Raw genomic sequence first — 26,080 nt, forward strand, 5'->3', positions numbered from 1 at the left:
TTTTTTTGTCTTGTCTTTAAAAGTTCATTCCCCAACAACTACTGGGATAAATTTGTCAAACGTAAAGTAAGTGGCCGATATCATCCATTCAGTCTGATTTGATTGGCATGTAAAGCTGTCATCAAAATAAACCAAAGTTACCGATCATCATTATAGATCAACTCAAGTTTCTACAGCTTACTGTTGCATACCGTCCCTATTTGGCGGTTTTTGCAGGTGATCAACAAATATGGAGACCTGTATGGAGCAGAGAGAATAGCCGAGCTGCTTGGGTTGGATAAGAGTGCCCTGGACTTCAACCCAACGGAGGAGACTGTCGCAAAGGAGGCTTCACTGGTGTCCTGGTGAGATTGAATTGACCGTGATGACAGAAGACAGACTAGAATTGATTAAAGGGAATTGTGTCAGTAACATCAGTTCATCTGTTTTGACAGGTTGAGCTCAATCGATACAAAATACCACATTTGGAAAATGGGGGTGGTGTTCACAGACAATGTGAGTGGGAATGTGAATTGATGCTATAATTGGATATTGGTTATGATTTTATGGATGATTAAGTATATAAAGATGAACATATAGATGGATGGTTAAATGAAAGCATAGGTGGCTGGATGATGGACTGATTAGTTTTTGAGTAAATTGATTTTTGACATACGGTGTTACTCTCTTCATTTTGTTTCTTTATCAGTCCTTCCTGTATCTCGTATGGTACACCACCATGTCCATCCTGGGCCACTACAACAACTTCTTCTTTGCTGCCCACCTATTAGACATTGCCATGGGTTTCAAGACTCTCCGCACCATCCTCTCCTCTGTCACACATAATGGCAAACAGGTGAGGGTTAAATGGAGTTCTGCCACAAAGCAATAGGGGACACTGCAGAGTCTGGATTAAAGTCATGTTGTGTCCATCACCAGCCTTCGTGGCTGAATTAGCCTGTGCTGTTTGTACTGTCAGTGTTGGTCATTGCTTCTGTGTACTTTCATCCATTCTACATAATCTTGATTTTACCAAGTTACTGGTATTTTGAGTATACAAGTTAAAATCACTTTTTACCCTCGGTGGATCAGAATCAATATACAGAATTCACATGAGCGTAAGCCATTGCCTGGTCCAAAATCACAGGGCTCCAGCTGTGAAGGCTTTGATGGTCCTGTGTCTAATTTACAATTATTATGATCTCTTAACTGAGATTTCATATGGAAGTCGCTATGTTTTAGACTTTCATATTAGAGTAGAAAACTTTTTCATCCACTTCAGTTAATACTGAGAAAAGAGAAACCAAGAAGTTTATCAAACTCAGAAATTAAATCAATTCAGTTATCAAGTACAAGATGGTGATGATGATAATAATTATTAGGATTAATAATAAGTAATAGTCAGTTGGTGGCACAGTGGTTAGAGCTGTCACCTCACAGCAAGAAGGTCCTGGGTTCAAACCCCGGGGTTGTCCAAACCTTGGGGGTCATCCCAGGTCGTCCTCTGTTTGGAGTTTGCATGTTCTCCCCGTGTCTGCGGTGGGTTTTCTCCGGGTGCTCCGGTTTCCCCCACTATCAAAAAGACACGCGTGTTAGGGTTTATACTCCGGTCTGTGCCCCTGACTGAGGTAATGGAAAGAAGAACTGGAGTTGGTCTCTGGGTGCTGCACGGCAGCTGCCCACTGCTCCGAGCTACACAGCTAGGATGAGTTAAATGCAGAGAGTAATTTCCCCACGGGGATTAATATAGTATATCAAAATCAAAAATAATAATCTTCATCATAATCATCAGCATCTTTTGAGACAAAGACAGGAGAAATTACTGGTTTGTTGCCTGCAGCTGGTGCTGACGGTGGGTCTGCTGGCAGTAGTGGTCTATCTCTACACTGTGGTGGCCTTCAACTTCTTCAGGAAGTTCTACAATAAGAGCGAGGATGACGACGAGCCGGATATGAAGTGTGATGACATGATGACTGTAAGTGTCACTCATGGCCATGAGATAATGAGAAGATAATGCTGTTCAATCCAGTCTTATCTCGATCGTTTTTGTTTTCTGACCACATTTTCCCTTTTTTTCTCCTTTGTTTTCAACTATATTGCTGGACCTTATCTACAGATAAGACCTTATGGTATTAATTGAGAGAAGCTAACAATTTTTCAAATGTATGCTCCTCAGACAAACACTAAATAGACTCACATTAAAGCCTGTGAGTAAATTCATATACAGGCACACTCCGATTCACACAGATAACCTCAATGGTACACACACTCACGACTCAAGTTAATCCAACACAGGTCAACTCTGTGATTCAAACTCAGGTTGTTTCTCCATTTTGGCTTTTCAGACACTCAGATTCACGCTCACAACCTCTCTGTTTGTATCGACACAGTGCTACCTGTTTCACATGTACGTTGGCGTGAGAGCAGGAGGGGGCATTGGGGACGAAATTGAGGACCCTGCAGGGGACCCCTATGAGCTGTATCGTATCCTCTTTGACATCACCTTCTTCTTCTTTGTTATCGTCATCCTACTGGCCATCATCCAGGGTAAGCTCTGACAAAGCATGTACATGTGTTGTTATTCTATGTTAAGTACACAGAGCCATGAAACCGGAGTCAAATTCCATGTTTGTGCAAACCTACATGGCCAATAAACATGATTCTGATTTGCACATACATGTGCCATGCATGTGTTGTGGAGGGGGGGGTGTACAGGTTTACAATAGCAATATAGCAGCATCAAGTCAGCCAATTTTTCTGGTTTCAGAAACTCATTGTGTTCTCCGCAGGTCTATATAAGGTAGGACATTAGAGAGGATTAGTCACACAGAGAGAAACGAAACAGGTATTTTTGATGGTCTTCAACCACCAAACGAAAGCCTTTTGAAGCGTTCCCCTCCGAAACTCACTTAATGGCTGTAACACCAGCCACTTGTTGTTTCTGATTCCACTCACGTGTGCGCTTCACATGCATGCGCGCACACACACACACACAGCAGTGATCTGCCTACAAGGCATGTTTCTGCATAACACACTGTGTTTAGACTCACAGTCAATCCCCACTTGTTACTGATGTTCCTGACTGAAGTTAACCTACTTTCCACCAAGCAATACACTCACTGCCTATATTTAGGAAGTGAAGGATGTAAAAATGTGGTTGAATCAATTGCCCTACTGTATATGATATGCTCACTGGTACTCCTGTGTGGTCACAGGTTTGATCATTGATGCCTTTGGGGAGCTGAGAGACCAGCAGGAACAAGTCAAAGAGGACATGGAGGTGAGAATAAAGGCCTGTTTTACCAAATCGGCAGCATATGTCTTTCATCCAAACAGTAAGGAGACCGTGTATGAGTGTTGGTTCATTTTCTGTCTTCAGACCAAATGTTTTATTTGTGGCATTGGCAATGACTACTTTGACACGACGCCCCACGGCTTTGAGACTCACACCTTACAAGAGCACAACTTGGCCAACTACCTGTGAGTATCCCTTACTGAACAGTTGCCGTCATCCTCACCATCCTTGCTCCTCACCTGGAGGTTGACTTTTCATCAGGGCTGCTGTAATACAAACATGGTTATATCTTCTCACCTTCTCCATTGCCTCTTCTCTGTAATTTAACTACCTGATTGATGGCTGTGCCACATTACAACAGCATTAGTGACATCGTTGTTAATGGCCCCAATGATCCAGAAAACTAGTACCATCTCTCTCTCTCTCCCTCCCTCGCGCTCTTGCTCTCTCTCTTCTCAACACTCGTTCTACCTGTTTCTTTGAAATGCCCCGCACCCTAGTGTCTCAGTCCATTTGCTGCCGTAGTCGACTGGCCAGAGGATGTGAGACTGACCTCATTATCTCTCTTCATTAATATTTAATGCAGTGAACTTCATTGGAAAATAGGTTTGTGATAGCTTGCTCTCATACAAAATTCATCGTGATTTGGCAAGCTGAGCTGCCTACAGAGATACAAGGGCCTATTGCCATTTGCAGCAAATTTGGAGAATGCGAGGTGTCGCGGGAACCGAGACAGGAAGGTATTACTGTGTTCAGGACACTTTTATCAAAAGTCTTGCAGCCTCTTTAGTCACACAGAAATGTAGTGCACCACCAGTTAATGTGCTTTCACTATGTCAATATCCTGGGAGATTGACAGGCGGATTGGTGTAGCATCAGCAGTAATGCGGACATTGTACTGGACCGTTGTGGTGAAGAAGGAGCTGAGCCAGAAAGCAAAACTCTCAATTTGCCAGTCAATCTTCGTTCCAACCCTCACTTATGGTCATGAGCGTTGGGTAGTGACCGAAAGGGTGAGATCGTGGATACAAGCGACTGAAATGAGTTTCCTCCGTAGGGTGTCTGGGCTCAGCCTTAGAGATAGGGTGAGGAGCTCAGACATCTGGAGGGAGCTCGGAGTAGAGCTGCTGCTCCTTCGTGTCAAAAGGAGCCAGTTGAGGTGGTTCGGGCATCTGATAAGGATGCCCCCTGGGCTCCTTCCTTTGGAGGTTTACCGGGCATGGCTAACTGGGAGGAGACCCCGGGGTAGACCCAGAACTTGCTGGAGGGACTACATGTCCAGTCTGGCCTGGGAACACCTTGGGATCCCCGAGGGGGAGCTGGAGGGCGTTGCTGGGGAGAGGGACGTCTGAAGTGCCCTACTTAGCTTGCTGCTACTGCGACCCGACCCAAGAGAAGCGGCTGAAGATGAATGAATGAATGAAAGATCATTCTGCCTCTTTTTTGTGAATTTTAGCCTTACATCTCGATTAGGTCAGATGTTTTAGTTTGTGGGCCTGCCAGAGGATCCGTGCATTTAGAACAGGGTCGGTTTCTCATGGCGTGTTATGTTTCATTTGTCTGTCTTTTCAACAGGTTTTTCCTGATGTACCTCATCAACAAGGATGAGACAGAGCACACTGGCCAGGTATGACATCAGTAACACTGCTTTGAAGTATCTGACATACAGCTAACAATTATCCACTACCAGGGCGTCCGGGTGGTGTAGCGGTCTATTCCGTTGCCTACCAACACGGCGATCACTGATTCGAATCCCCACATTACCTCCGACTTGGTCGGGCGTCCCTACAGACACAATTGGCCGTGTTTGCGGGTGAGGAGCCGGATGTGTCCTGGTCGCTGCACTAGCGCCTCCTCTGGTCAGTCGGGGCACCTGTTCAGGAGGGAGGGGGAACTGGGGGGAATAGCGTGATCCTCCCACGCGCTATGCCCCCCTGGCGAAACTCCTCACTGTCAGGTGAAAAAAAGCGGCTGGTGACTCCACATGTATTGGAAGAGGCATGTGGTAGTCTGCAGCTGTCCCCAGATCGGCAGAGGGGGTGGAGCAGTGACCAGAATGGCTCGGAAGCGTGGGTTAATTGGACAGGTACAATTGGGGAGAAAAAATCCAAAAAAAAAAAAAAAAAACATTATTATCCACTAGCATCCAGTCATTGTTAGATATAACACTGCTTATAGCTGTGAGTATTCTGTGTTGTTGTGTGTGTGTGCACAGTTATATGTATGCTTGTTTGTACATGGATGTATAGTACATATATTATATATGCATCTCTGAGTGTGTATGTGTGTGTGTGAGTACCATTGTTGTTTGTGCATGCAAATGCATGTGCAGTCTTGCGATATTTTTCTGACGTGGGGGCGTGTGTGTGTCTGCTCTTAGGAGTCGTACGTGTGGAAGATGTATCAGGAGCGTTGTTGGGACTTCTTCCCAGCAGGAGATTGCTTTCGCAAGCAGTACGAGGATCAGCTTGGATAGAGCAGATACACTCCCTCCACTTCTCTCTGCAGCGGTCACAAGGATAAGTGGCTGCACACACAGCTGCTGACTGCAACACCAGGCGTTCATCCCACCGCCTAATCCTCCTCTAATTTTATGGAGTGGTGTCAGGAGAAATAAGGCAAAATGACATTTTTAAACAAACGAGAGTCGCATCTTCCTCCGGTGTCAAATGTACAGGCGTCACCTGTGGTACAGTGCCAATCTGTGAGAAAACGACTTTCCCAGACATTTCGGTTTTGAGTTTGGGGAATTTTTTTTTCCTCTTTCTTTTTGGACAACGTGTTGCCTTTTACTCCGCATAACCCTAAACCATTGCACAATTTTTTTGTCTTTTTTGAGAAACACTGGGTTGTGTGGGGTTATGGGACAATGTCTGAGTCATATTATGCACAAGAACCCGATTTCAGTGTTATGAGAATGTTTCACTTGAGAGACTTGATGCCAAAAGGAAGGCGGAGTAGAGTAGTGCGGAGCAAATTGTGACCCAAGAATGGGGTTTTTTTCTAATTTGTCGTGAACTTGCATATTGAGAAGTATAGATGTGAATGACATGGTAAAAAGATCTACTGTATAGGAGAAAAATGCCTAAAATAATTCATGAAGTGCCTTACAGTACTGTATCTACATTACAATAAAGCTATGCAAAACTTCTGTTTTTTCTTTATTGTATGTAAGTACAGTAGTTTTACTTGCAGCAGGAACAAGCAGCTCCTCGGTTGTAGTTTGTGGCTGATGTTTTTCATTTGAACACGGAAGAAACACGAGTTTTTATTTATTTATCTGTTTGTTGATTTATTTGCTGACTGCAGCGTCTTACCTGCAAACGTTCATGGTACAAAGAGTATAAATGACACCTGTGAAAGATATATCACACGTTAGAATTGACTGAACACATCGAACCGATAAACCGAAATGAAATTGCTATTGTATGGCCATTTGTATGTAGTAGCTTCGCTCAACTGTGCATTTCTTTTGATGGAAAAATAAAAGAAATTGATGCAAGATACTTGTACCAAGACATTTATTTTTGCAATTACCCAACTTTGGGAACGCTTTGTGCTACGTACAGACCATTTTTTATGTAGAAATAACCATGTGATATGCATATAATATGAGTGAAATAGGTGTAATTGTACTGTGAGGGGTGATTTGTGAATTTATCCTACACAGTGTTTGATGTAGATTATATTTAACAGTGCATTATAATGTGAAGGAAGTAAACTGGAGATTTAGAAAAGCCCTCATTTTTTAACCCCCCCTTTCTCCCCAATTGTACTTGGTTAATCACCCCACTGTTCCGAGCCGCCCCGGTCGCTGCTCCACCCCGTCAGCTGATCCGGGGAGGGCTGCAGACTACCACGCTTCCTCCGATACATGTGGAGTCACCAGCCGCTTTTTTTCACCTGACAGTGAGGAGTTTCGCCAGGGGGGCATAGCGCGTGGGAGGATCACGCTATTCCCCCCTGGTGCCCCGACCGACCAGAGGAGGCGCTAGTGCAGCGACCAGGACACATACCCACATCCGGCTTCTCACCCGCAAACATGGCCAATTGTGTCTGTAGGAACGCCCGACCAAGTCGGAGGTAATGTGGGGATTCGAATCAGCGATCCCCGTGTTGGTAGGCAACGGAACAGACCGCTACCTGGACGCCTTCGAAAAGCCCCTTTTTTCCTCATGTATTACTCAGCGATTACCACTCATCATAGTTCAGTTACATATAATTTACTCGTAAGTTACTCATTTATTTCTGTGTAATGAGTTACCCAAACGTTTATTTGGTGTTGGAAATGGTCGACTAGCGCCATCCTTCATTATCCCTCATGTCCTCGCCACCAACTCGGATGAGCTCAGCGAGCGTTTGAAGTCCTGTCAGTCCACCCTGTTGTCACTGGCAACATCGCGTCAAATCCTCCCAAGCTATTTCAGGTCAAAATCCTCTAAAGCAGTGAGTCATTTCAGTCCCAAACACAGCATGATGCAATACCGGACTGTTGTCCATCCAGATCTTTTGAAAATGGTATATCTGCTGTGGGATGCTGTGAGCTTTGGCTTTTTTCATATTTATTTATTTATTTATTTATTTATTTATTTTTAATGATTTCACACATCCAAAGCACCAAAGCTTATAAGATCAGCTCTATAGCTTTATATAACAGTGCTGCGATAAAGAGCGGATGAGTAAATGGCCAATCCCGGCCGGCCCCTCTGGCCAGCCGGGGCCCTGTTACCCATGGTGCCTCCTGTCAGCTCACATCCAGTCACGGCACCTCAGGCTCCATGTGGTGCTGAGGCCTGAGGCGGGTGCTGAGGCCTCAGCACCACATGGTGATAGTTGGACTCAACAGCAGCTTCAACCCGATGCAGCGAGGGACGGGTTCAAAGATTAAAAACAAAATCTTCGCCTCCACAAAGTTATTTACGAGCTTAAAAAACACAATTTTCAGCAATTTTTCTCACTCATTGTATTTTAATAGTGCCTAAACTGTGTTATTAACCTTTTTTTTATGTGTGGTGTAAAGCGGAGGTAATAATGAAGAAAACTCAGTTTGAAGTTGTGGATGTCGTCTTTCTAAACAAGGCAAATGGGTTCTGCAGTATTTATCATATTATGGGCCCATTACAGCAATTGAGATTAAAAACAATGTGAGGAATGGCTGACGTTATGATCATTCTCAGTAATTTGACATAGCCAACGCTGCGGGAACACGTTCTCGACACAATTTGGAGACAATTAAACAACCCTTTTAAACAACTGGAAAGAAATTATATCTATTAAAGTTTAGATTCCCATCGTTCAGCCTGGGGAGGCAGCGAAATGAGGGAAAAACTAAACACAAGGGTGGGTGGGTAATCTTCCTCATTTAAAAAGGCTGGAGATCTACGGAGCAAGAAAACCAGTCTAATTTCTGTGAAATAAAGTCTGTGTGTGTGTGTGTGTGTGTGTGTGTGTGTGTGTGTGTGTGTGTGTGTGTGTGTGTGTGTGTGTGTGTGTGTGTGTTTAAAACTCATGCAACCGTCAGGCTTTATATCAGCAGCTTGGTCAGTCAATTTGAAAAGTACAAAAAAGCCTTTTGTCTGATGAATCAAAACATGAATACACAAATAGTGTTGGTAATGAGTTCAGTGAGAGTGCAGCCCACTGTCGAGCTGCAGTAGACCTTTAATTTATTGTTTGGCACAATCTGAGCAAATTATATTTACCAAGTTTATCGAACCAGTATTGAGACTGATAAATCATTGTAGAAAATGTTTTTTTGGGTCCCCCTCCCTTTTTTTTCTCCCCAGTTGTGTCCGGCCAATTACCCCACTCTTTCGAGCCGTCCCGGTCGCTGCTCCACCCCCTCTGCCAATCCGGGGAGGGCTGCAGACTACCACACGCCTCCCCCGATACATGTGGAGTCACCAGCCGCTTCTTTTCACCTGACAGTGAGGAGTTTCGCCAGGGGGACATAGCGCGTAGAAGGATCACGTTCTTCCCCCCTGTTCCCCCTCCCCCCTGAACAGGTGCCCCAACCGACCAGAGGAGGCGCTAGTGCAGCAACCAGGACACGTGCCCACATCCGTTTTCCCACCCGCAGACACTGCCAATTGTGTCTGTGGGGACGCCCAACCAAGCCGGAGGTAACACGGGAATTCAAACCAGCGATCCCCGTGTTGGTAGGCAACGGAATAGACCGCTACACTAACCAGACGCCCTGAGTGAATCCATTCATCAGGACGCACTGTGTTAATTGTGACGTACGTCAAAGTTTAGTTGGATGTGAAGGTCATATGACTCGATGCATGCTCAATAATCCAGGTGTAGAAATCCCAGGAAAGTTGAGCCAGTTCATTTGGTCACCAAGTTTAGCGGGAAAAAGTTTCACCACCCATCTAAGGAGAATTAAGCTCATTCTCACAGCGAGCAGACAAAGGTGCATAGCTCTCGCAGACAGGGAGAGAGGGTGACCAGTGAGGATGATGTGCAGCCAGGGCTGTCGCAAAGAGTGAAGGAGCAGTCACGAACTGGAGACAAAACAAAAAGCAGACAATGCACTTCAGAGAGGCCAGGGCCCGGGTCAATGAGAACAGAAGATGAAAAGCAGAGTCTGGGCCCCATCCCCCCTTAAACACACCACTGGATAAAGATACGCGAGTCCTTGAATTTTACATAACCTGCTTCTATGAATGTTCTTTAAACAAGATGTTCATGGCCAGCAGCTGATTTAATATTTTTTAGAGGGGGGCAATGGACATATGCTAACATAACCCTGAGTTTTGTACTTTGCCTATGATTAAGAGGCATACAAAAGCTGCCAAAAATCCTCCTCCTCATCATCATCATCATCATCATCTCTTATCTGAATAATTCTAAACAGTATAAGCTATTTAATGATCTTACCCAATCTATCCATCTATGCCGTACACTTGGTTCCCTATTTTGACCAGAATTTCTGCACAATGACACCCATTTTCCTCACTGTAGCACAGGATACAGTCCATTTACCATCTACGCTGATGAGCCAAAACATTATGATCGCCTATCTGTTATTGGTCCTCCATATGCCGCCCCAACAGTGCCAACCCACTGATGCATGGACTCTACAAGACCCCTGAAGGTGTCCTGTGGTATCTAGCACCAAAACATTAGCAGAAGATCCTTCAAGTCCTGTAAGTTGCAAGGTGGAACCGCCGTGCATCGGACTTGTCAATCCAGCACATCCCACAGATGTTCAATCGGATTGAGATCTGGAGAATTTGGAGCCCAGGGCAACACCTTGAACACGTACTTCATCATGTTCCTCAAACCATTCCTGAACAATGTGTGCACTGTGGCAGGGCACATTATCCTGCTGAAAGAGGCCACTGCCATCAGGGAATACCATTGCTATGGAGGGAAATGCAACGATGTTAAGGTAGGTGTCATGTGTCAACATGAATGGCAGGACCCACGGTTTCCCAGCAGAACATTGCCACAGCATCACTCCCTCCACCAGCTTGTCTTCCCGGAGTGCATCCTGGTGCCATCACTTCCCAATGTAAATGGTGCACACATACATAGCCATTTACATAATCTAAAAGAAAACAGACTCATCAGTCCAGGTGACCTTCTTCTACTGCTCCAAGATCCAGTTCCGATGCTCGTGTGCCCATTGTAGGCGCTTTCAACAGTGGACAGGGGTCATCATGGGCACTCAAGACTATTCTGCAGCTATGCAGCCCCATATGCAGCCGGGTGCGATGCACTGTGCGTTGTGACACATTCCTCCCATAACCATCATTAAAATTTTCTGTGACTTGTGCCACAGCAGATTTGTAGGTTTGGACCAGATGGGATAAACTTTGTTGCCCTCGCGCATCAATGACCCTTGGGAGCCCAACACTCTGTCGCCTGTTTGTAGTTTGTCCCTCCTTTGACCACTGTTGGTAGGTACTCCCCACTGCTGCCCAGGAGCACCCCACAAGCCTTGCCATTTCAGAGATGCTCTGACCCAGTCGTCTGGCCATAAGAATTTGGCCCTTGTCAAAGTAACTCAGGTCTTTACTCCTGCCCATTTCTTCTGCATCCAACATGTTGACTACAAGAACTGATTGTTTGCTTACCATCTAATCAACCCAGCTACCCATGTTTGGAGATGGTCAACGTTATTCAGTTCACCTGTGAGTGGTCATATGTTTTGGCTCAGTGTATGTCCACATGCAATACACTGCCTCTTGATGCAGAGAACATGATGATGCACAGCACCTGTTTCGCACACCATTTCAGAAATTGTGAGGTCAAGAATCAGTCAAATGCCACTCTATATCCATCTGAGAAGACACTCCTGTCCTCTGTAAACATCTTCTCCCTTTGATCTGAAGTGCCCTTGAGCACTGGCATGTCTTAAAGTAACTTTAAAATGTAACTTGTTATGTAATCTGCAGAAGGAAAGAATGTGACAAGATAACGAGTTGAGTTGTCAGCAGGCAGCCTTTTTGCAGACCGCTGTTGACGCCATTCTAGGGGCTCGCCACACAGAATGGCAAAGACAGAGAGAGAAGTTAAGCTTAAATTAACCATTGTCCTCATCAAACTGTAACCTCCTCACAGACCATGCAGTTTTAAAACTTTACCACGCCTCTTTATGCTGCTACGATGACTTTTGGATCTTTGGTGACTTTGCACAACCCTGTCGACAAAAGCAGCAGTGTTTCATCGAAGAACGACTTTTTTGTCACAAAGAACGTTCACCCTCTCTGGTATCTCATGCATTTGTTTTGGCGAGAAGAGTAAGAGATGTAGTGGTGTTTTGGAAAAAAGCCATTTGTAAGCTATATAGCGACGAGGTACTGGATCTCTAATTGTGGCCATGTATCCCATCTATGTGTCGTAATTCCTTTTGTTTGCTTTTCATTATATTGCAATATCTAATCCTCTCACTGATGGTCTCATCTGCTTATGTCAGTCATACACTGGGATCAAAATTAAACAGCAACAGATAAATAATCAGTGACAAACTCCTTGTAGCAACTTTAAACTGATCCATTTTAAAGGAATTACCAAAGAAATTCCATCCATTTAATTTTTCTCTACCCACCCGCGTACTCCTTTTCAGGGTTACAGGGAGCAGAAACCCTTCCCTGCACGCTGTGGGTTAAAAGCAGGGGGACACGCTCGTTAGAGTGACTGGCCAAGTGAGGGGAGATAGCTCCCCTCACTTACTTTGCCATTCATGCCGTTGTGCAATGGACTAGCCTTCCATTCACCTGACATGCATGCCTTTGGGCTGTCAGAGGAAATCTGGACACCTGGAGGACAGTCAAGAAGGATGGAGAACATGTAAAATCTGCCCAGAAGCTCGGGGGTTGGGGTTGTCTTGCTGTGAGGCACTAGACTAGTGCTGCACGATTTGGTGAAAATGTCATATTGCGATTATTGTGGACAATATTGCGATTGCGACAACAAACAAGTTTATACATCATCTCATCTAATCTCATCATTAGCCGCTTCTCCAGGGTCACGTTGCAGTGGCAGCAAGCTGAGTAGGGCACTCTAGCCGTCCCTCTCCCCAGCAGCGCCCTCCAGCTCCTCCTGGGGGGATCTCGTGTTGAAAGGAGCCAGTTGAGATGGTTCGGGCATCTGATTAGGATGCCTCCTGGGCGCCTTCCTTTGGAGGTTTTCCAGGCACGTCCAACTGGGAGGAGAAGACCCCGGGGTAAACCCAGAACTCGCTGGAGGGACTGCATGTCCAATCTGGCCTGGGAACGCCTTGGGATCCCCCAGGAGGAGCAAATTTATACAAATAATACAAATTTGTCGTGTTGCCGCGACATGTAGAGACTTTCATTTTGCATGTTTTACACAGTACCTCTTTCTGCTCAGTGTCGCTGAGCTTGAATCCAAAACATCGCCTTAAAGCAGAGGTCGCGTTTTTTGTTTTTTTGCCACCAGTTCATCAGCGTTCACCTGCTCGTTGTCATCGGTATCCATTTTATCCTTCTTTCCGGTCCGCACACGTACGGCACACCGGGTAGTCATGTGACCGTAGACTGCACACGCTTCACTGCCTAAACAGAGACTGATTGGTCATCTCTTAATTACGGGCGTAGATATGCAGACTGCGCACAAACAGACGCACATTTTATTATTCAATTAAATCGCAGCCTTTTGCGGTTATGTAATTGCACAGGCTGACGTCGCAATTGTGATTAGGTTAATTGTGCAGCACCTGTGCTAACCACAAAGCCAGTGTCCCACCCATTTCATCAGTTGTCGGGAGGAAATTTGCACAGCTTCTTCACTGAATACAATTTAGGTAATATTTAGATAATATAGTTAGATAATATGTTGGGCAGTCTCAACACAAGTACAAAAGCACAAGAGAAGATCCATGAAATGAATAACCAGCAGCATTACAGTATACCTGGCTACGGTTAATCCCCCCCCCCCTCCATGAGACCCTCAAGTAATCTATTATTATGTGAGGTGGACGCATGCTGTTCCCCGCTCGTATCCGGCCAGGCTCCTCCTCGTGCGTGGGCTGTGGAGAGACAGGGACGCCGGAGGTCAAAACCGAGCGACTTGAGTAACTCTGCCACCCGCAGCATGGGACCTGCAACCTCCAGCTGGTGCAGCAGGATGTGTCACTGCATTTGTCACTCTTACAGCCTTTTATGAAACGTCACGCTGACAACAACACTGCAGCTGCTAATCAAGGTACACAATGGGAAATTATAGCGGTGCAGTCTGCCATGAGCCTAAGTGACTGTGATTGTCTTACCATGTCACTGTGATTTAGTTGTACTGTCAAGCAAAGGCTTATTGTTTTACAGCATGGTACTGTATGCCTTTGTCCTTTGGCCGGAAGGACAATTGTCTTCATAGTTGAAAACCTACATCTGTATGTAGCAAATATCACAAATTGTGTCATCATCTTATAACGCAAACTAATTGATCGATTTTATCCCATATTACAACTTCAATTACCATTTAATTATTTCCAGTCCGAGTGCAGAACTGATGGAGAGAAAAAAGAAACAATCAAGAATGGACGGTACATAATAAGATCTAATTGATGTGGAGCGCACAAGGCTGTCAGGAGGGGTCGTTAGTCCACTGCTGTCATTTATCTCTGCTGTGTGTGTGTGTGTGTGTGTGTGTGTGTGTGTGTGTGTGTGTGTGTGTGTGTGTGTGTGTGTACACACTTGTAATTCTATCATAGTGAGGACCAATTTGAGTTTTTAACCATAAGAGTGAGGACATTTTTGGCTGATACTCATTTCTTCTAAGGGTCTATTGTAGGGTTAGGGTTTAGGGTTAGGGTTAGAATTAGGATTAGATTAAGGTTAGGGCAAGGGTTAAGGTTAGGTATATGTATTTCTGATGGTTAAGGTTAGGGCTAAGGGGCTTTCTTCTCCTGGATCACCACCTTGCTGTGGTGGAGAAGCTTGCGTGTACCAATGATCCCAAGCGCTATGCCGTCTGGAGCTCGGCTCCTGGTAGGGTCACCCAAGGCGGATAGGTCAAGGGGGAGGTTTCAGACGAAGCGCGATCCAACAAAGACCTCAACGGCAGAACTGGCGAAAGGTATCTCCAGGTCACAACGGCAGTGAAGGCGGACGAAGGCTGCAACAGAGGGTGGTTCCCAATCGTCTCGATTCTCCGTGCCATTGGACTCTGGCCACCCCCTGCCAAGGACCATGTGGTGGTTGCAGGCGCATCAGCCTCTCCATGTAAAAAGCTGTCATGTGCAGGCGTCCTCCCATTATGCGGCTCCAGGAGTGGCCTCTACGCCCACCTGAGGACCCAGTGGGAGGATGGTCATACTCAACCCTGAGTGACCGCCGATGATGATGAAGGAGCTAGGGAACGAATGTGGTCAGTGAGAGGTCCTCACATAGACAGAAGTACAAGAATGTGTGCGTATGCTTGCGTGTGCATACATGCGTATGTGTATTGGTGTGTGTGCGTGCATGTGTGTCCTTGTGTGCATTTATTTGTGGGGTGTGTGTGTGTGTGCGCCAAGTACTCCATGCAAATGCAATATTCACTGGATCCTCTCTTCACACACTGCAGTGCTGGCATCTACTTCTTTAACAGATGTGTCCCTCCCTGAAGCACACTCTACATCAGTAAAGTTGGTAACTGATTGCACACACAGTGTGTGTGTGTGTGTGTGTGTGTGTGTGTGTGTGTGTGTGTGTGTGTACACATGTGTGTGCACACTTGTGTGTGTTTGGGAGAAAGAGTGAGAGAGAGAGAGAGAGAGAGAGAGAGAGAGAGAGAGAGAGAGAGAGAGAGAGAGAGAGAGACAGAGAGAGAGAGAGAGAGAGAGAGACAGAGAGAGAGAGAGAGAGAGATGGCAGAATCCAGAAGGAGAGTAGCAGGCAGGTGCCAGAGACTGCAGATCCAAGGATTAGTCTCTTTTTAAGTCTGTATTTTCCTGCCTCTGTTCTCATCCCCTCTGACTCCAAACTATGTGTGATTCACATGGTCAGTGAATTCTCAGACCTGATTGAACTGGATTGCAGCCTCACAGAAGCTTCGATCCCGGCATCGCCCAGGAAATTGGAGTAATTATGTAAGATGTTGGTAAGATTGGGGAAAATGCTCATATCCGCTGGGGTCAGTGACCCCCCCCCCCCCCCAGAGGCTTGGGCCCAGTTCCCACTACAGTATATTGGCTCCATATTTCTTTCCATAGCCCCAGTGAGTGATACATTATAGTAAAGTATCTGCATTATAATATGGTACCTGCATAATTTCAAGTTTAGTGAGATCCAGGGCTGGTAACCTCCAAGGAATTCAATTAGAAAATCTCTCTAGACGCTGTAAACAAAGCTACAGTAGGTCAACCCGCCGCTGTTGTCTTTCAAGGTCATCTACTCACTATTCTGAACAGGCATCAGACTGCAGAGAACACTAGTTTCTCTCGCCGTAATCCACGAGACCCACCTTCTTTGAGTTGAATTCAAAAAGAAGTCCCAAAATAACAGAGATGTTAACAAATAAAAGAGTTCTCATCCCATTAAATGTAAACAAGGATTAGCAAAAAAAGTGCAGTGTGGGTATATAGAAAAGGCTCGACTTGACTGACAAACTGAAAAATGCATGTGTAGGTGCCAATTTCTGAAAATTAATGTGGATGCCTGGAGTTTGCATGTTCTCCCCGTGTGTAGTTTGCAAGTTCTCTCCGTGTGGAGTTTGCATATTCCCCCCATGTGGAGTTTGCATGTTCTCTCCGTGTGGCGGTTGCATATTCCCCCCATGTGGAGTTTGCATGTTCCCCCATGTGGAGTTTGCATGTTCTCCCCATGTGGAGTTTGCATGTTCTCCCCATGTGGAGTTTGCATTTTCTCTCCATGTGTAGTTTCCATGTTATTTCCATGTGGAGTTTGCATGTTCCCCCCATGTGGAGTTTGCATGTTCTCCCCATGTCTGCGTTGGGTCTCCACTGGGAGCTCCAGTTTCCTCCCACAGTCCAAAGTCATATACGTCAGGTGGATCAGAGATAATAAATTACCCCTAGGTGTGAATGTGAGTGTGAATGTGTCTGTCTGTGTGTCTGGCGACCTGTCCAGGGTGTTTCCCCGCCTTCCGCCTAGCGAGCACTGGGAAAGGCTCCAGCACCTCGCCACCCTGATTAGGATAAGCGGCTTGGAAAAGGAATTTGTGGATGCTCATCTAAAAAGACAGATATTAAAGCACACACAGGTTGTATTTTTCCCATATCCCCCCCCCCCAAAAAAACATTTATCATGAAAATAAAATGGAGATTATTTTTCTATATAAATGAACCTCTTGCTGACCAAAACTGTAGAACACCTTATCTGATGGTTTTTTTTTTATTATACTGTCCTATAAAAAAACATAACGTAGTTTTGAACGTTATTGATATTCAGCACACACAAGTTGCACTTAATAGACTTAACAGTTCGGCAATGTCAAATTGATTTAAACATTTATTTTTTATTTTCATTTTATTTTCTATCTTGTATTTTTAACTTTTTTTTTTGGAGGTGGGAATGGGTGCAAAAGTATTGGGGGTGCTCAAGTTCCTCAGCACCCACAGAGTTGGTGCCTGTGTAGCCTATTACATGCCCCCTAAAACACTGATGGCTAAAATGAGTCTTTCACCTTTCACACGGTGCTGTTTTGGAAGAGACATCTACAGGATAACCCGCTGTGCCAGCACATGAAGACTCAGCTGAAAAGCCTCTCCGGGCTCACGGGCACTCCTGTCCTTGGGCTTGTCCAGTGAACTGGATCATAGGTTCCTGTCCGGAGGATTTGTTACATGTCTGAGGTCGGGCTGTGGCTGCAGGGTAACAGGATGCTGCGGGGCCAGCAGTACAGGCAGACAGAGGTGTTGCTGAGGCGAGGTGAGCCGTGCTGAGCTGGACTGAACTGAGCTGAGCAGGCCACTCCATACTCCAGGGGTGTTCGATTACGCTGATAGGGCAAGGGGTCGAGTCAAGTACAATTACAGCTCTGACACTGAGCCAAACACACAACGCATGTGTGGAAACAAAAAGAGAGAGGGGGGGATGTTGTTTATGCGCCTATGTCAACCTTATGTACATGTCTGCGCCCTGTGCTTATGGATGCCACATTGGCTTATTGGTTAGAGAGACCCTCGTTCGACTGAGACCTCATATTTTTATGCCGTTGTCCTGCACGTCGCTGCTGCCTACAATTTTGAGCCTGATCTGTTTGGAGCTGGATTTTCAGATTTGCTCACTCCTCGGACGAGGCACGCTTCCTCGGTCTGGGAAGTGTCAGTGTTTCTCAAGCAGAGGCATCAGGGACAGCATGGCTCAGGGGGTAGAGCTGGTCATCTAGTTATCAGATGGTCACTGGTTCGACTCCTCCACAGATGGTGTTGAAGTGTCCTTGAGCAAGACACTGAACCAGAGGTGTGGACTCGAGTCACATGACTTGGACTCGAGTCAGACTCGAGTCATGAATTTGATGACTTTAGACTCGACTTGACAAAATGTAAAGAGACTTGCAACTCGACTTGGACTTTAACATCAGTAACTCGTGACTTCACTTGGACTTGACCCTTTTGACTTGAAAAGACTTGCTACTTTCCCCAAACCCAAAGATTAAAAAGTATGTTGACATGGACCGCTCTATCTCTCTTTGTACATACACGTGTGCATCTGTGTGTGTGTGTGTGTGTGAGAGAGAGAGAGATGGCGCGCTGTCGGCACGACATCCAATCAAATTAGATCCACGTTGTTTTGATCCGACAGCATCCAACCAATCAAATTACAGGACAACCAATGAAGAATAACAGATAACAACGCGCCAGTTGGCAAAATGATACCAAAGATAGTTTCGTTTGGGTATAAAAATTACGAGGTGGTCAACAAAAAACGAATTGCAGTATGTAAAACATGCGGGTCGAAGATTACGGACGGAGACGCAACAACTTCGCACTTCGTTCGACATTTGAAGTTGCACAAAGAACGGTAAGTTTTGAATGAAAGCTAACACTAGCTTATCGGCTAAGTAACGTAATTGCTAGCTGCATAGTTAAATCAATGAGAGTGTAAACTCACCGTTAACGTAACCTTGCAAACACGGTAATCTGCATCCACTGCGGGTTCATTCCCTTACTCCTACTTATATTGTAAAAGGACAGTTTGGGATGTTTGAAGCGGGATTGTATAAGGTGCTTAGTCAGTGTATCACACACAGTAGACTGCTGTCAGCAGTAAAACATAAGCAAACCTAATCAAGTCAAGGTCAGTTTAAATGTACTCTATATTGAGAATATGTGTACGTTACCATTTTAGCTTGCCGCCAGACGAGTTTTTCCGACATGAGAGCGAAGTATATCTTACTCTCTCCAGCACACCAGATTCCATTAACAAAAATAGCAATTTTACTTTGCAGCACACGGGAGTTGCTTGTTTACTGCTGCCTCATTAAGGTGTGATGCCAGGTAAAATTGCTGTTTTTGTCAATGGAATCTGGTGTGCTGGAGAGAGTGAATTAACAAGCATGTAACTTCAGTTTCCTGATGGAAAGGGCTGTTTGATGGCAAGGTAAAGCAGTGAAAATATTATGAATATAGCGTACAATGACAATGAAATTGATTTTATTAATGTGATGTTACAACACACACACTAATACAGTATACAATTAATATTAACACAAAATCAATATTAACACAATGTTACGATTGATATATGAGTAAAGAGTAGTTTCAAATACAATTCATGTGTGGCTATAAGGGATTTTCTAACATCTGTTTCATATGCTTACCTGTTACAGATTTGAAGAATACCAGATGAACAAAAGCATCATAAATGAACCACAACAGCCTTCAATCTCACAATTCCTGGACAGTCGTGTAGGGCATTACAGCATGAGTCATCCACAGCATAAAGTTATCACCAATGCAATACTGTCCGACTTGATTATTGATTGCAACTTTCCCCTGTCTATTGTGGAAAACAAGAGTTTTCGGCACTTTCTGACGGTACTTGACAGTAAGTACAGCCCAGTGTGTCACAGAACGTTGACATCAAAAACAGAGAGCCTCGCTGAGGAGAGACGTTCAAAATTAAAAACTCAATTGAGCAACGCTGACCATGTTTCGGTCACTGTGGACATTTGGTCTGACCGAAAGATGAGGGGATTCCTTGGTGTCACTGTCCACTGGATAGAGAAAGAGGCAGAGAGGATACAGCTAAAGACTAATCTCTTGGCCTGCAACCGCTTCAAAGGCTCACACACAGCTGAACGAATCTGTGACCAATTTGAGTCAATATGTGATGAATACAACTTCAAAGATAAATTGGACTACATTATTAGTGACAATGCTGCTAACATGCGAAAGGCATTCACTGTGTGCTTCCCCAGTGAACAAGAGGATGATGATGACGGAGACCATCTTGATGACCCTGAACTCTGGTGTGACTTAACCCTGGAAGATCAGCAAACGGTAGATGCTGCTATGGCAAAGAAACAGTGCCTGCAGTGTTTTGCGCACACTCTTCAGCTGGTGGTGGGAGACGGTTTGAAAGAAACAAAAGTGGTATGTCCTTCTCTTTCGAAGTTATCTAAACTTAGCTCACTGCTGCACACAAGCACAACATTCAGAGATGTGTTTGATAGTGAATTTGGGGAACAGAAAGGCATCCCTGCTGCAGTCAACACAAGATGGAACTCAACACTGAGGCAAGTGAAGGCAGTTCTCCAGTGTGATCATCTAAAGCTCTGTGCTGTTCTAGAAAAGGCTGGGCATAAGGAGTTGTCATTCACACCACAAGAGTGGAATCTGTTGAAGGAGTTGGTGGACATCTTGAAGCCGTTTGGAGAAGCAACTGATTTGACACAGGGGGAGAAGGTCGTCACAATCGGTGCAGTTGTTCCATCCATCTTGTCCCTCAATCACCACCTTGAGAAGCTGAAGTCTCAAGTTCGTTTCCTGAGTGGCCTGGTCAGAAGTCTCCTGGTATCCCTGAAAAAAAGATTTATTGGGATCTTCATTAACGTGAAAATGGCCAGGACTCAAGATGGGATCACTGCCCCCTTTTCAGACCCAGTCTACCTCAAAGCAGCCGCCTTGGATCCAGCCTTTTCTCTGCTGTGGGTAGAGCCCCATGTGCTGGTCAATCGTGACATCAAGGCAGAGGTGGCACAACAAGTTAAAGGTAAATATTATTGACTTTAATGCAAATTTTTTCCTCATAATCTGATCTAATTGACTGCAACAATAATTACATTTTTCAGTCTAACACTATCACCAACATCAGTGGTAATAAGGGCTCTTTTGTTTCTGCTGTTGCTGTTACATGTTTTGCCAGAATTGATCCTGCAAGATGCTGCAGAGACTGAGCAACCTGTGCCTCTGGTTGATGAAGAAGAGCAAGAGGATCTTGGAGAAGGAAAAGGGCTGTTTGCTGCATACCATAAGAGGCAGAAGAAGGATGTTGGGACCACTCCAGCACTACAGCTAAGTCACTACCTTGACGTAGCCGAAGGACAGGCTGCCCTTTTGTTCTGGGCACTGAACATGAAGACTCTTCCTTCACTCTTCCGAGTGGCCATCAGAGTCTTGGCGGTGCCTGCCTCTAGCGCTCCAGTGGAGTGAGTTTTCAGCCATGGTGGCATCATACTACGTCCCCATCGTGCACAAATGACTGACAGACTTTTGGCCAATTTGATCTTTTGCAAATGCAATGCAGCATAGGGCCCTGACATAGAAAAGCACAACCCTGCCCATTGTTATGTTCATGTATTTGCCCTCCCGCCCCCCTCTTCCAATCTCTCTCTCTCTCTCTCTCTCTCGTTCTCTCTCTCACACACACTCACACTCACCAGTCTCAGTCTCTCTATGGATGCATACCAATTATTTTAGCGGTTTAGCCTCCATGTGTGTGTGTATATGTATATTTATATATAAAAATATTTTTATCAAGAGAGCAACAGGAACTGATAGAGGCGTGAATATATTACATGTAGATTTATATTTGTGCGTGTTTCTATATCTGTGAGGACCGTAACGGAGGATGTGAACACGCTGGAGTGGAAAGAGAGTTTTTGGAAAGTGTGGATATGTTGAAGATGTGAAGACATTTTTAGAGAAAATGTTTGAAAACTAAAAATATTAGGACTGTTTTGCAAAACTGAGGATATTTTGTGATGAAGACGAACACTTTTGAAGAGTCAGGAAACTTTAATAGAATGCAGATCATTTTTTGGGAGTGAGGATATCTTTTAAAGTGGTGACATGTTTGAAAAGGTTACGGTTACACTTAGGTTTTGAAAGGAGTTAAAAACACTGAAAAATATTTTTTAGAAAGTGGTGACACATTTGGAAAAGTAACATTTTTTGGAGGACGGTTTTTGTGATCCTCACTTCATCCAAATACCTGTTTGAGGGTGAAGACATGGTTTTTAGTTTATGGCTAGATTTAAGTTTTAAGGTGAAGACTGTTTTACAAAAATGAGGATATTTTGAGACAGAAACAAACACTTTTGGAAAGTCAGGACACTTGAATCTTAAGGAAATTTTTCAAAAGTGAAAACACTTCCAGGAAGTCGGTGCAGTTTTTCAGAAGTGATAATTCAGATAATTTTTTGGGAGTGAGGATTTTTTTTTTTTTTTTAAGTGTTGACATGTTTGGAAAAGGTTAAGGCTAGATTTAAGTTTTGAAAGGAGACAAAAGGACCTGTCTAGTTGAAGGTGAAAACGGTTTTGCAATATGATATGAGATCAATACAATACAGGACAGAAACTGCTGTGCAACTAGTTATAGTGCAATATGCTATGGAAATACAATGTCAGCACTTTTTGTGCAAATTACATTTGCATTTGTGTCTTTCAAATGTGTTTGAACAATGTTCTTACAAAAAAAGGTTTGATAAATAAATACAGATCTTAAAAGCATACATGATCTGTGTAAATATTATTTCTCTGTTGTTAAAAGGACTCGAAAGGACTCGAAACTCAAACGGTAGGACTTTGGACTTGACTTGAGACTTGTCGGTCTTGACTCGGGTCTTGCCTGTCTTGACTCGGGACTTGACTCAGGACTTGAGGGCAAAGACCTGAGACTTACTTGTGACTTGCAAAACAATGACTTGGTCCCACCTCGGCACTGAACCCCCAACTGCTCCTGATGAGCAGGTTGGCACCTTGCATGGCAGCCTCCACCATCAGTGTATGAGTGTGTGTGTGAACGGGTGAATGTGAGGCGTACACTGCTAAGTGCTCTGAGTGGTCGGCAGACTAGAAAAACGCTATATAAATGCAGTCCATGTATCATTTAGAGGTAGGTGGAGAGGACAGGTTGATTGACACTACAGAAACTTTACTGCAGCTTTACTGCAAATAAATACACACACGTACACTACACCAACAACACAAACACATCCCGCAACTTTTTCCAGGCCAAAGGATGTGATATCCAGGTGATACCCAATAGGTGGCTTTGGGTGCCTACTAAGATGAAATGAAGCACCAGGAGGTGTGTGTGTGTGGGGGATGGGGAGGGTGAGGGGGTGTGAGAGAGGGTAGTTGTCATTAAGAGAGAATGCGAGCGTTAGAAAGAACAAGAAGCAATGGCTGAGGTGAGAGCAGAATGTGTACATGAGACAGTTGTAGAAATATGCATGGAGGATCGACACCATCATTAACATCAATCTCCTCTCATATCGATTTTTCACTTGTAAAGCAAAGCCGAGGCCGATATGAAGTAGTCCCATCTACCATGAGAAGGTAATTTCTTCTCTGCATGGATTGGATATGATAAAAATCAAACAGTGGGCAGAGTGGCCCAGGGGTTAGCGCTATCGCCTCACAGCAAGAAGGTCCTGGGGTCGAACCCCGGGGTTGTCCAACCTTGAGGGTCATCCCAGGTCGTCCTTTGTGTGGAGTTTGCATGTTCTCCCTGTGTCTGCGGTGGGTTTTCTCCGGGTGCTCCGGTCCCCCCCCCCCCCACCATCAAAAAGACACGCATGCTAGGGTTAATACTCCTGTTTGTGCCCCTGAGCAAGGCAATGGAAAGAAGAACTGGAGTTGGACCCCGGGTGCTGCACGGCGGCTGCCCACTGCTCCTAGCTACATGGCTAGGATGGGTGAAATGCAGAGAGGAAGTTCCCCACGGGAGTCAATGTAGTAAAAAAAAAAAAATTCTAAACTTCAGATACAGCTACTATAGTATAACCATGTGGCCACAGAAGACTCGGTCGACGATGATCATCCTCTATATGGCATAGAAGTGAGAACAATACCAAATGACTTTAACCAACACAATATTTGGAGAGGCCATAAGAAACAAGCACAAACATAATTTGACAATTAGGTCTAATAACCATTTAAAATGTTGCAAGCGGAGTATAATTCACCAAAGCAGGAGACAACCTCCTTACGTGTACATGGAGCCCGTCATGGTACAGTCACACCATGCAATTCATAACGGCACTGACAACGTGTAGTCATAGAATTTGCATTCGCTCTCGAGATGAGCAGATAGATGTTTATTCACGTAACTAAATCTGGACAGTCTCCTACAAGCCTGCGTCAAAGGAGGATATGCACGGGGCTGACACTGAAGCAGATCGATGTGAGTCAAAGAAAGACAACTGGGTAAAATCTCTCGAGTGCTTTTCAAGAGCAGCTCTAAGAGCGAGTCCTCCTCCATTCTTCTCTGCAGGTTTGGATTTCCTCTTCATGGCCCATTTACTCTCCTCCTTGGACCCTCCCCAGCATCGGCTTGTGTCATCTTGAGGAATGGGAGCGCCGTGTATTGAACGGTGGGGGGGTGAGGGGTGAGGTGGTGGTGGTGGTGGGGGGGGGGGCTGTGGGTCCAATCGGACCATTCTGCCATATGGGATTTACACCGCAGGGGATAAAAGCATCTGCTTCTCAGACCATATGTTCTTACAATGGCAACAGAGGTCAAGCAGAGGGACATTCTGGTTGCATTGTGGAGTCAGTGTTGGAATGACACACACACACACACCGGCATCCAGTTTCACCCACGTCGCATCAACAAAAGCGCAGCGACGACCCCCGGGGGCATTTGAGCACTTTACCAATGAATACATCTAATTGCATCTTAATGAATTGCCTTTCACTTTTCAGCCCGAGTGCAAAATAAATACTCGAGGTTCTTGCGAGTTCAGATGTGGAGGTGAAAAGGTGTGCGTGTGGAAAAGGAGATGGGGCTTTTCCGCCACCGGGGGACGTGTGACGGAGGAACGGCTGTGAAGAGCTGCATCCGGCGATCCACCTGGGCAGGGGTTTGCTGCACCACACGGCACGAGGCCGCCAGGTCTCTAGATGACCCGGTGGTTGACAGAGAGGCTATTGACTACATAATTGTTGCTTAAGACGTCCCTGAGGAAGAAGAAAGCTGAAAATTCAATTTTATCCTGTGTGTGTGTCTGTGTGTGTCTGTGTTGAGAGGCACTTCAGCATGAGCTTATAAATGAAATGTACTGTTGTTTCCTGCCGTTCCCTGTTGGGTTTTTTGGCCTAGTGCTCGGTGCATTGTGTTTTGCCTCACACAAAGCCAGGTTATTATGCGCATAAACATCTTGCAGGCACCTGTCTGCACAAGCCAAAGCCAAAGGTGCTTTAATAAGTACTTTGAATCTTGAATGTTCTGAGTGTTTCTGCATCACCCTGAGACAAATTAAACCAATTATTTACAGAGGCATCTGGGTATCATAGCGGTCTATTCTGTTGCCTACCAACACGGGGATCAAACCGCCGATCCCCCTGTTACTTCCAGCTTGGCCGGGCATCCCTATAGACACAATTGGCCGTGTCTGCAGGTGGGAAGCCGGATGTGGGTATGTGTCCTGGTTGCTGCACTAGCACCTCCTCTGATTGGTCAGGGCACCTGTTCGGGAGAGAAGGGGGGCAGAGGGGAATAGCATGATCCTCCCACGCACTACGTCGCCCTGGCTAACTCCTCACTGTCAGGTGAAAAGAAGTGGCTGGCGACTCCACATGTATCAGAGGAAGCATGTGGTCGTCTGCAGCTCTCCCCGGATCGGTAGAGGAGGTGAAGCAGAGATCGAGGCAGCTTGGAAGAGTGGGGTAATTGGCCGGATACAATTGAGGAGAAAAGGGGGGGGGGGTTAATAAATTACTGATTTTAGAGTCCATACAGTGCTGTAGCCAGTGTACACCCCTCCCTCCTCTGAACTCCTCTATTCCAGTACGTTTCGTAACAGATGAAACAGGCAACTTTGAGATCCGAATAAAATTGCAAGCGCGAGGCTGCAATCAGCTTTAGAGAGGCAGCTTGCGGTGCCCACTCCGTCCTCACGGTATTGATTTTGATGGACGACATGCTGTGATGTGGCATGTCC

At 45.2% G+C, this 26,080-nt stretch overlaps 1 protein-coding gene across 1 annotated transcript in view; it reads left to right on the plus strand.

The window, feature by feature from the left end:
- LOC130125987 (ryanodine receptor 3-like) overlaps positions 1 to 5,750 on the plus strand; it is a 158,721-nt gene extending 152,971 nt beyond the window's left edge. The window contains exons 97-106 of the mRNA XM_056295363.1: positions 24 to 66; positions 217 to 344; positions 435 to 495; positions 689 to 835; positions 1,820 to 1,954; positions 2,370 to 2,526; positions 3,195 to 3,259; positions 3,359 to 3,459; positions 4,850 to 4,901; positions 5,655 to 5,750. Of these exons, the coding sequence (XP_056151338.1) occupies positions 24 to 66; positions 217 to 344; positions 435 to 495; positions 689 to 835; positions 1,820 to 1,954; positions 2,370 to 2,526; positions 3,195 to 3,259; positions 3,359 to 3,459; positions 4,850 to 4,901; positions 5,655 to 5,750 (985 nt within the window). The remainder of the gene's footprint in view (positions 1 to 23; positions 67 to 216; positions 345 to 434; positions 496 to 688; positions 836 to 1,819; positions 1,955 to 2,369; positions 2,527 to 3,194; positions 3,260 to 3,358; positions 3,460 to 4,849; positions 4,902 to 5,654) is intronic.
- Positions 5,751 to 26,080: the final 20,330 nt, after the last annotated feature.

Source organism: Lampris incognitus, chromosome 16, assembly GCF_029633865.1.
Source record: "Lampris incognitus isolate fLamInc1 chromosome 16, fLamInc1.hap2, whole genome shotgun sequence".
In the NCBI taxonomy this organism is placed as follows: domain Eukaryota; kingdom Metazoa; phylum Chordata; class Actinopteri; order Lampriformes; family Lampridae; genus Lampris; species Lampris incognitus.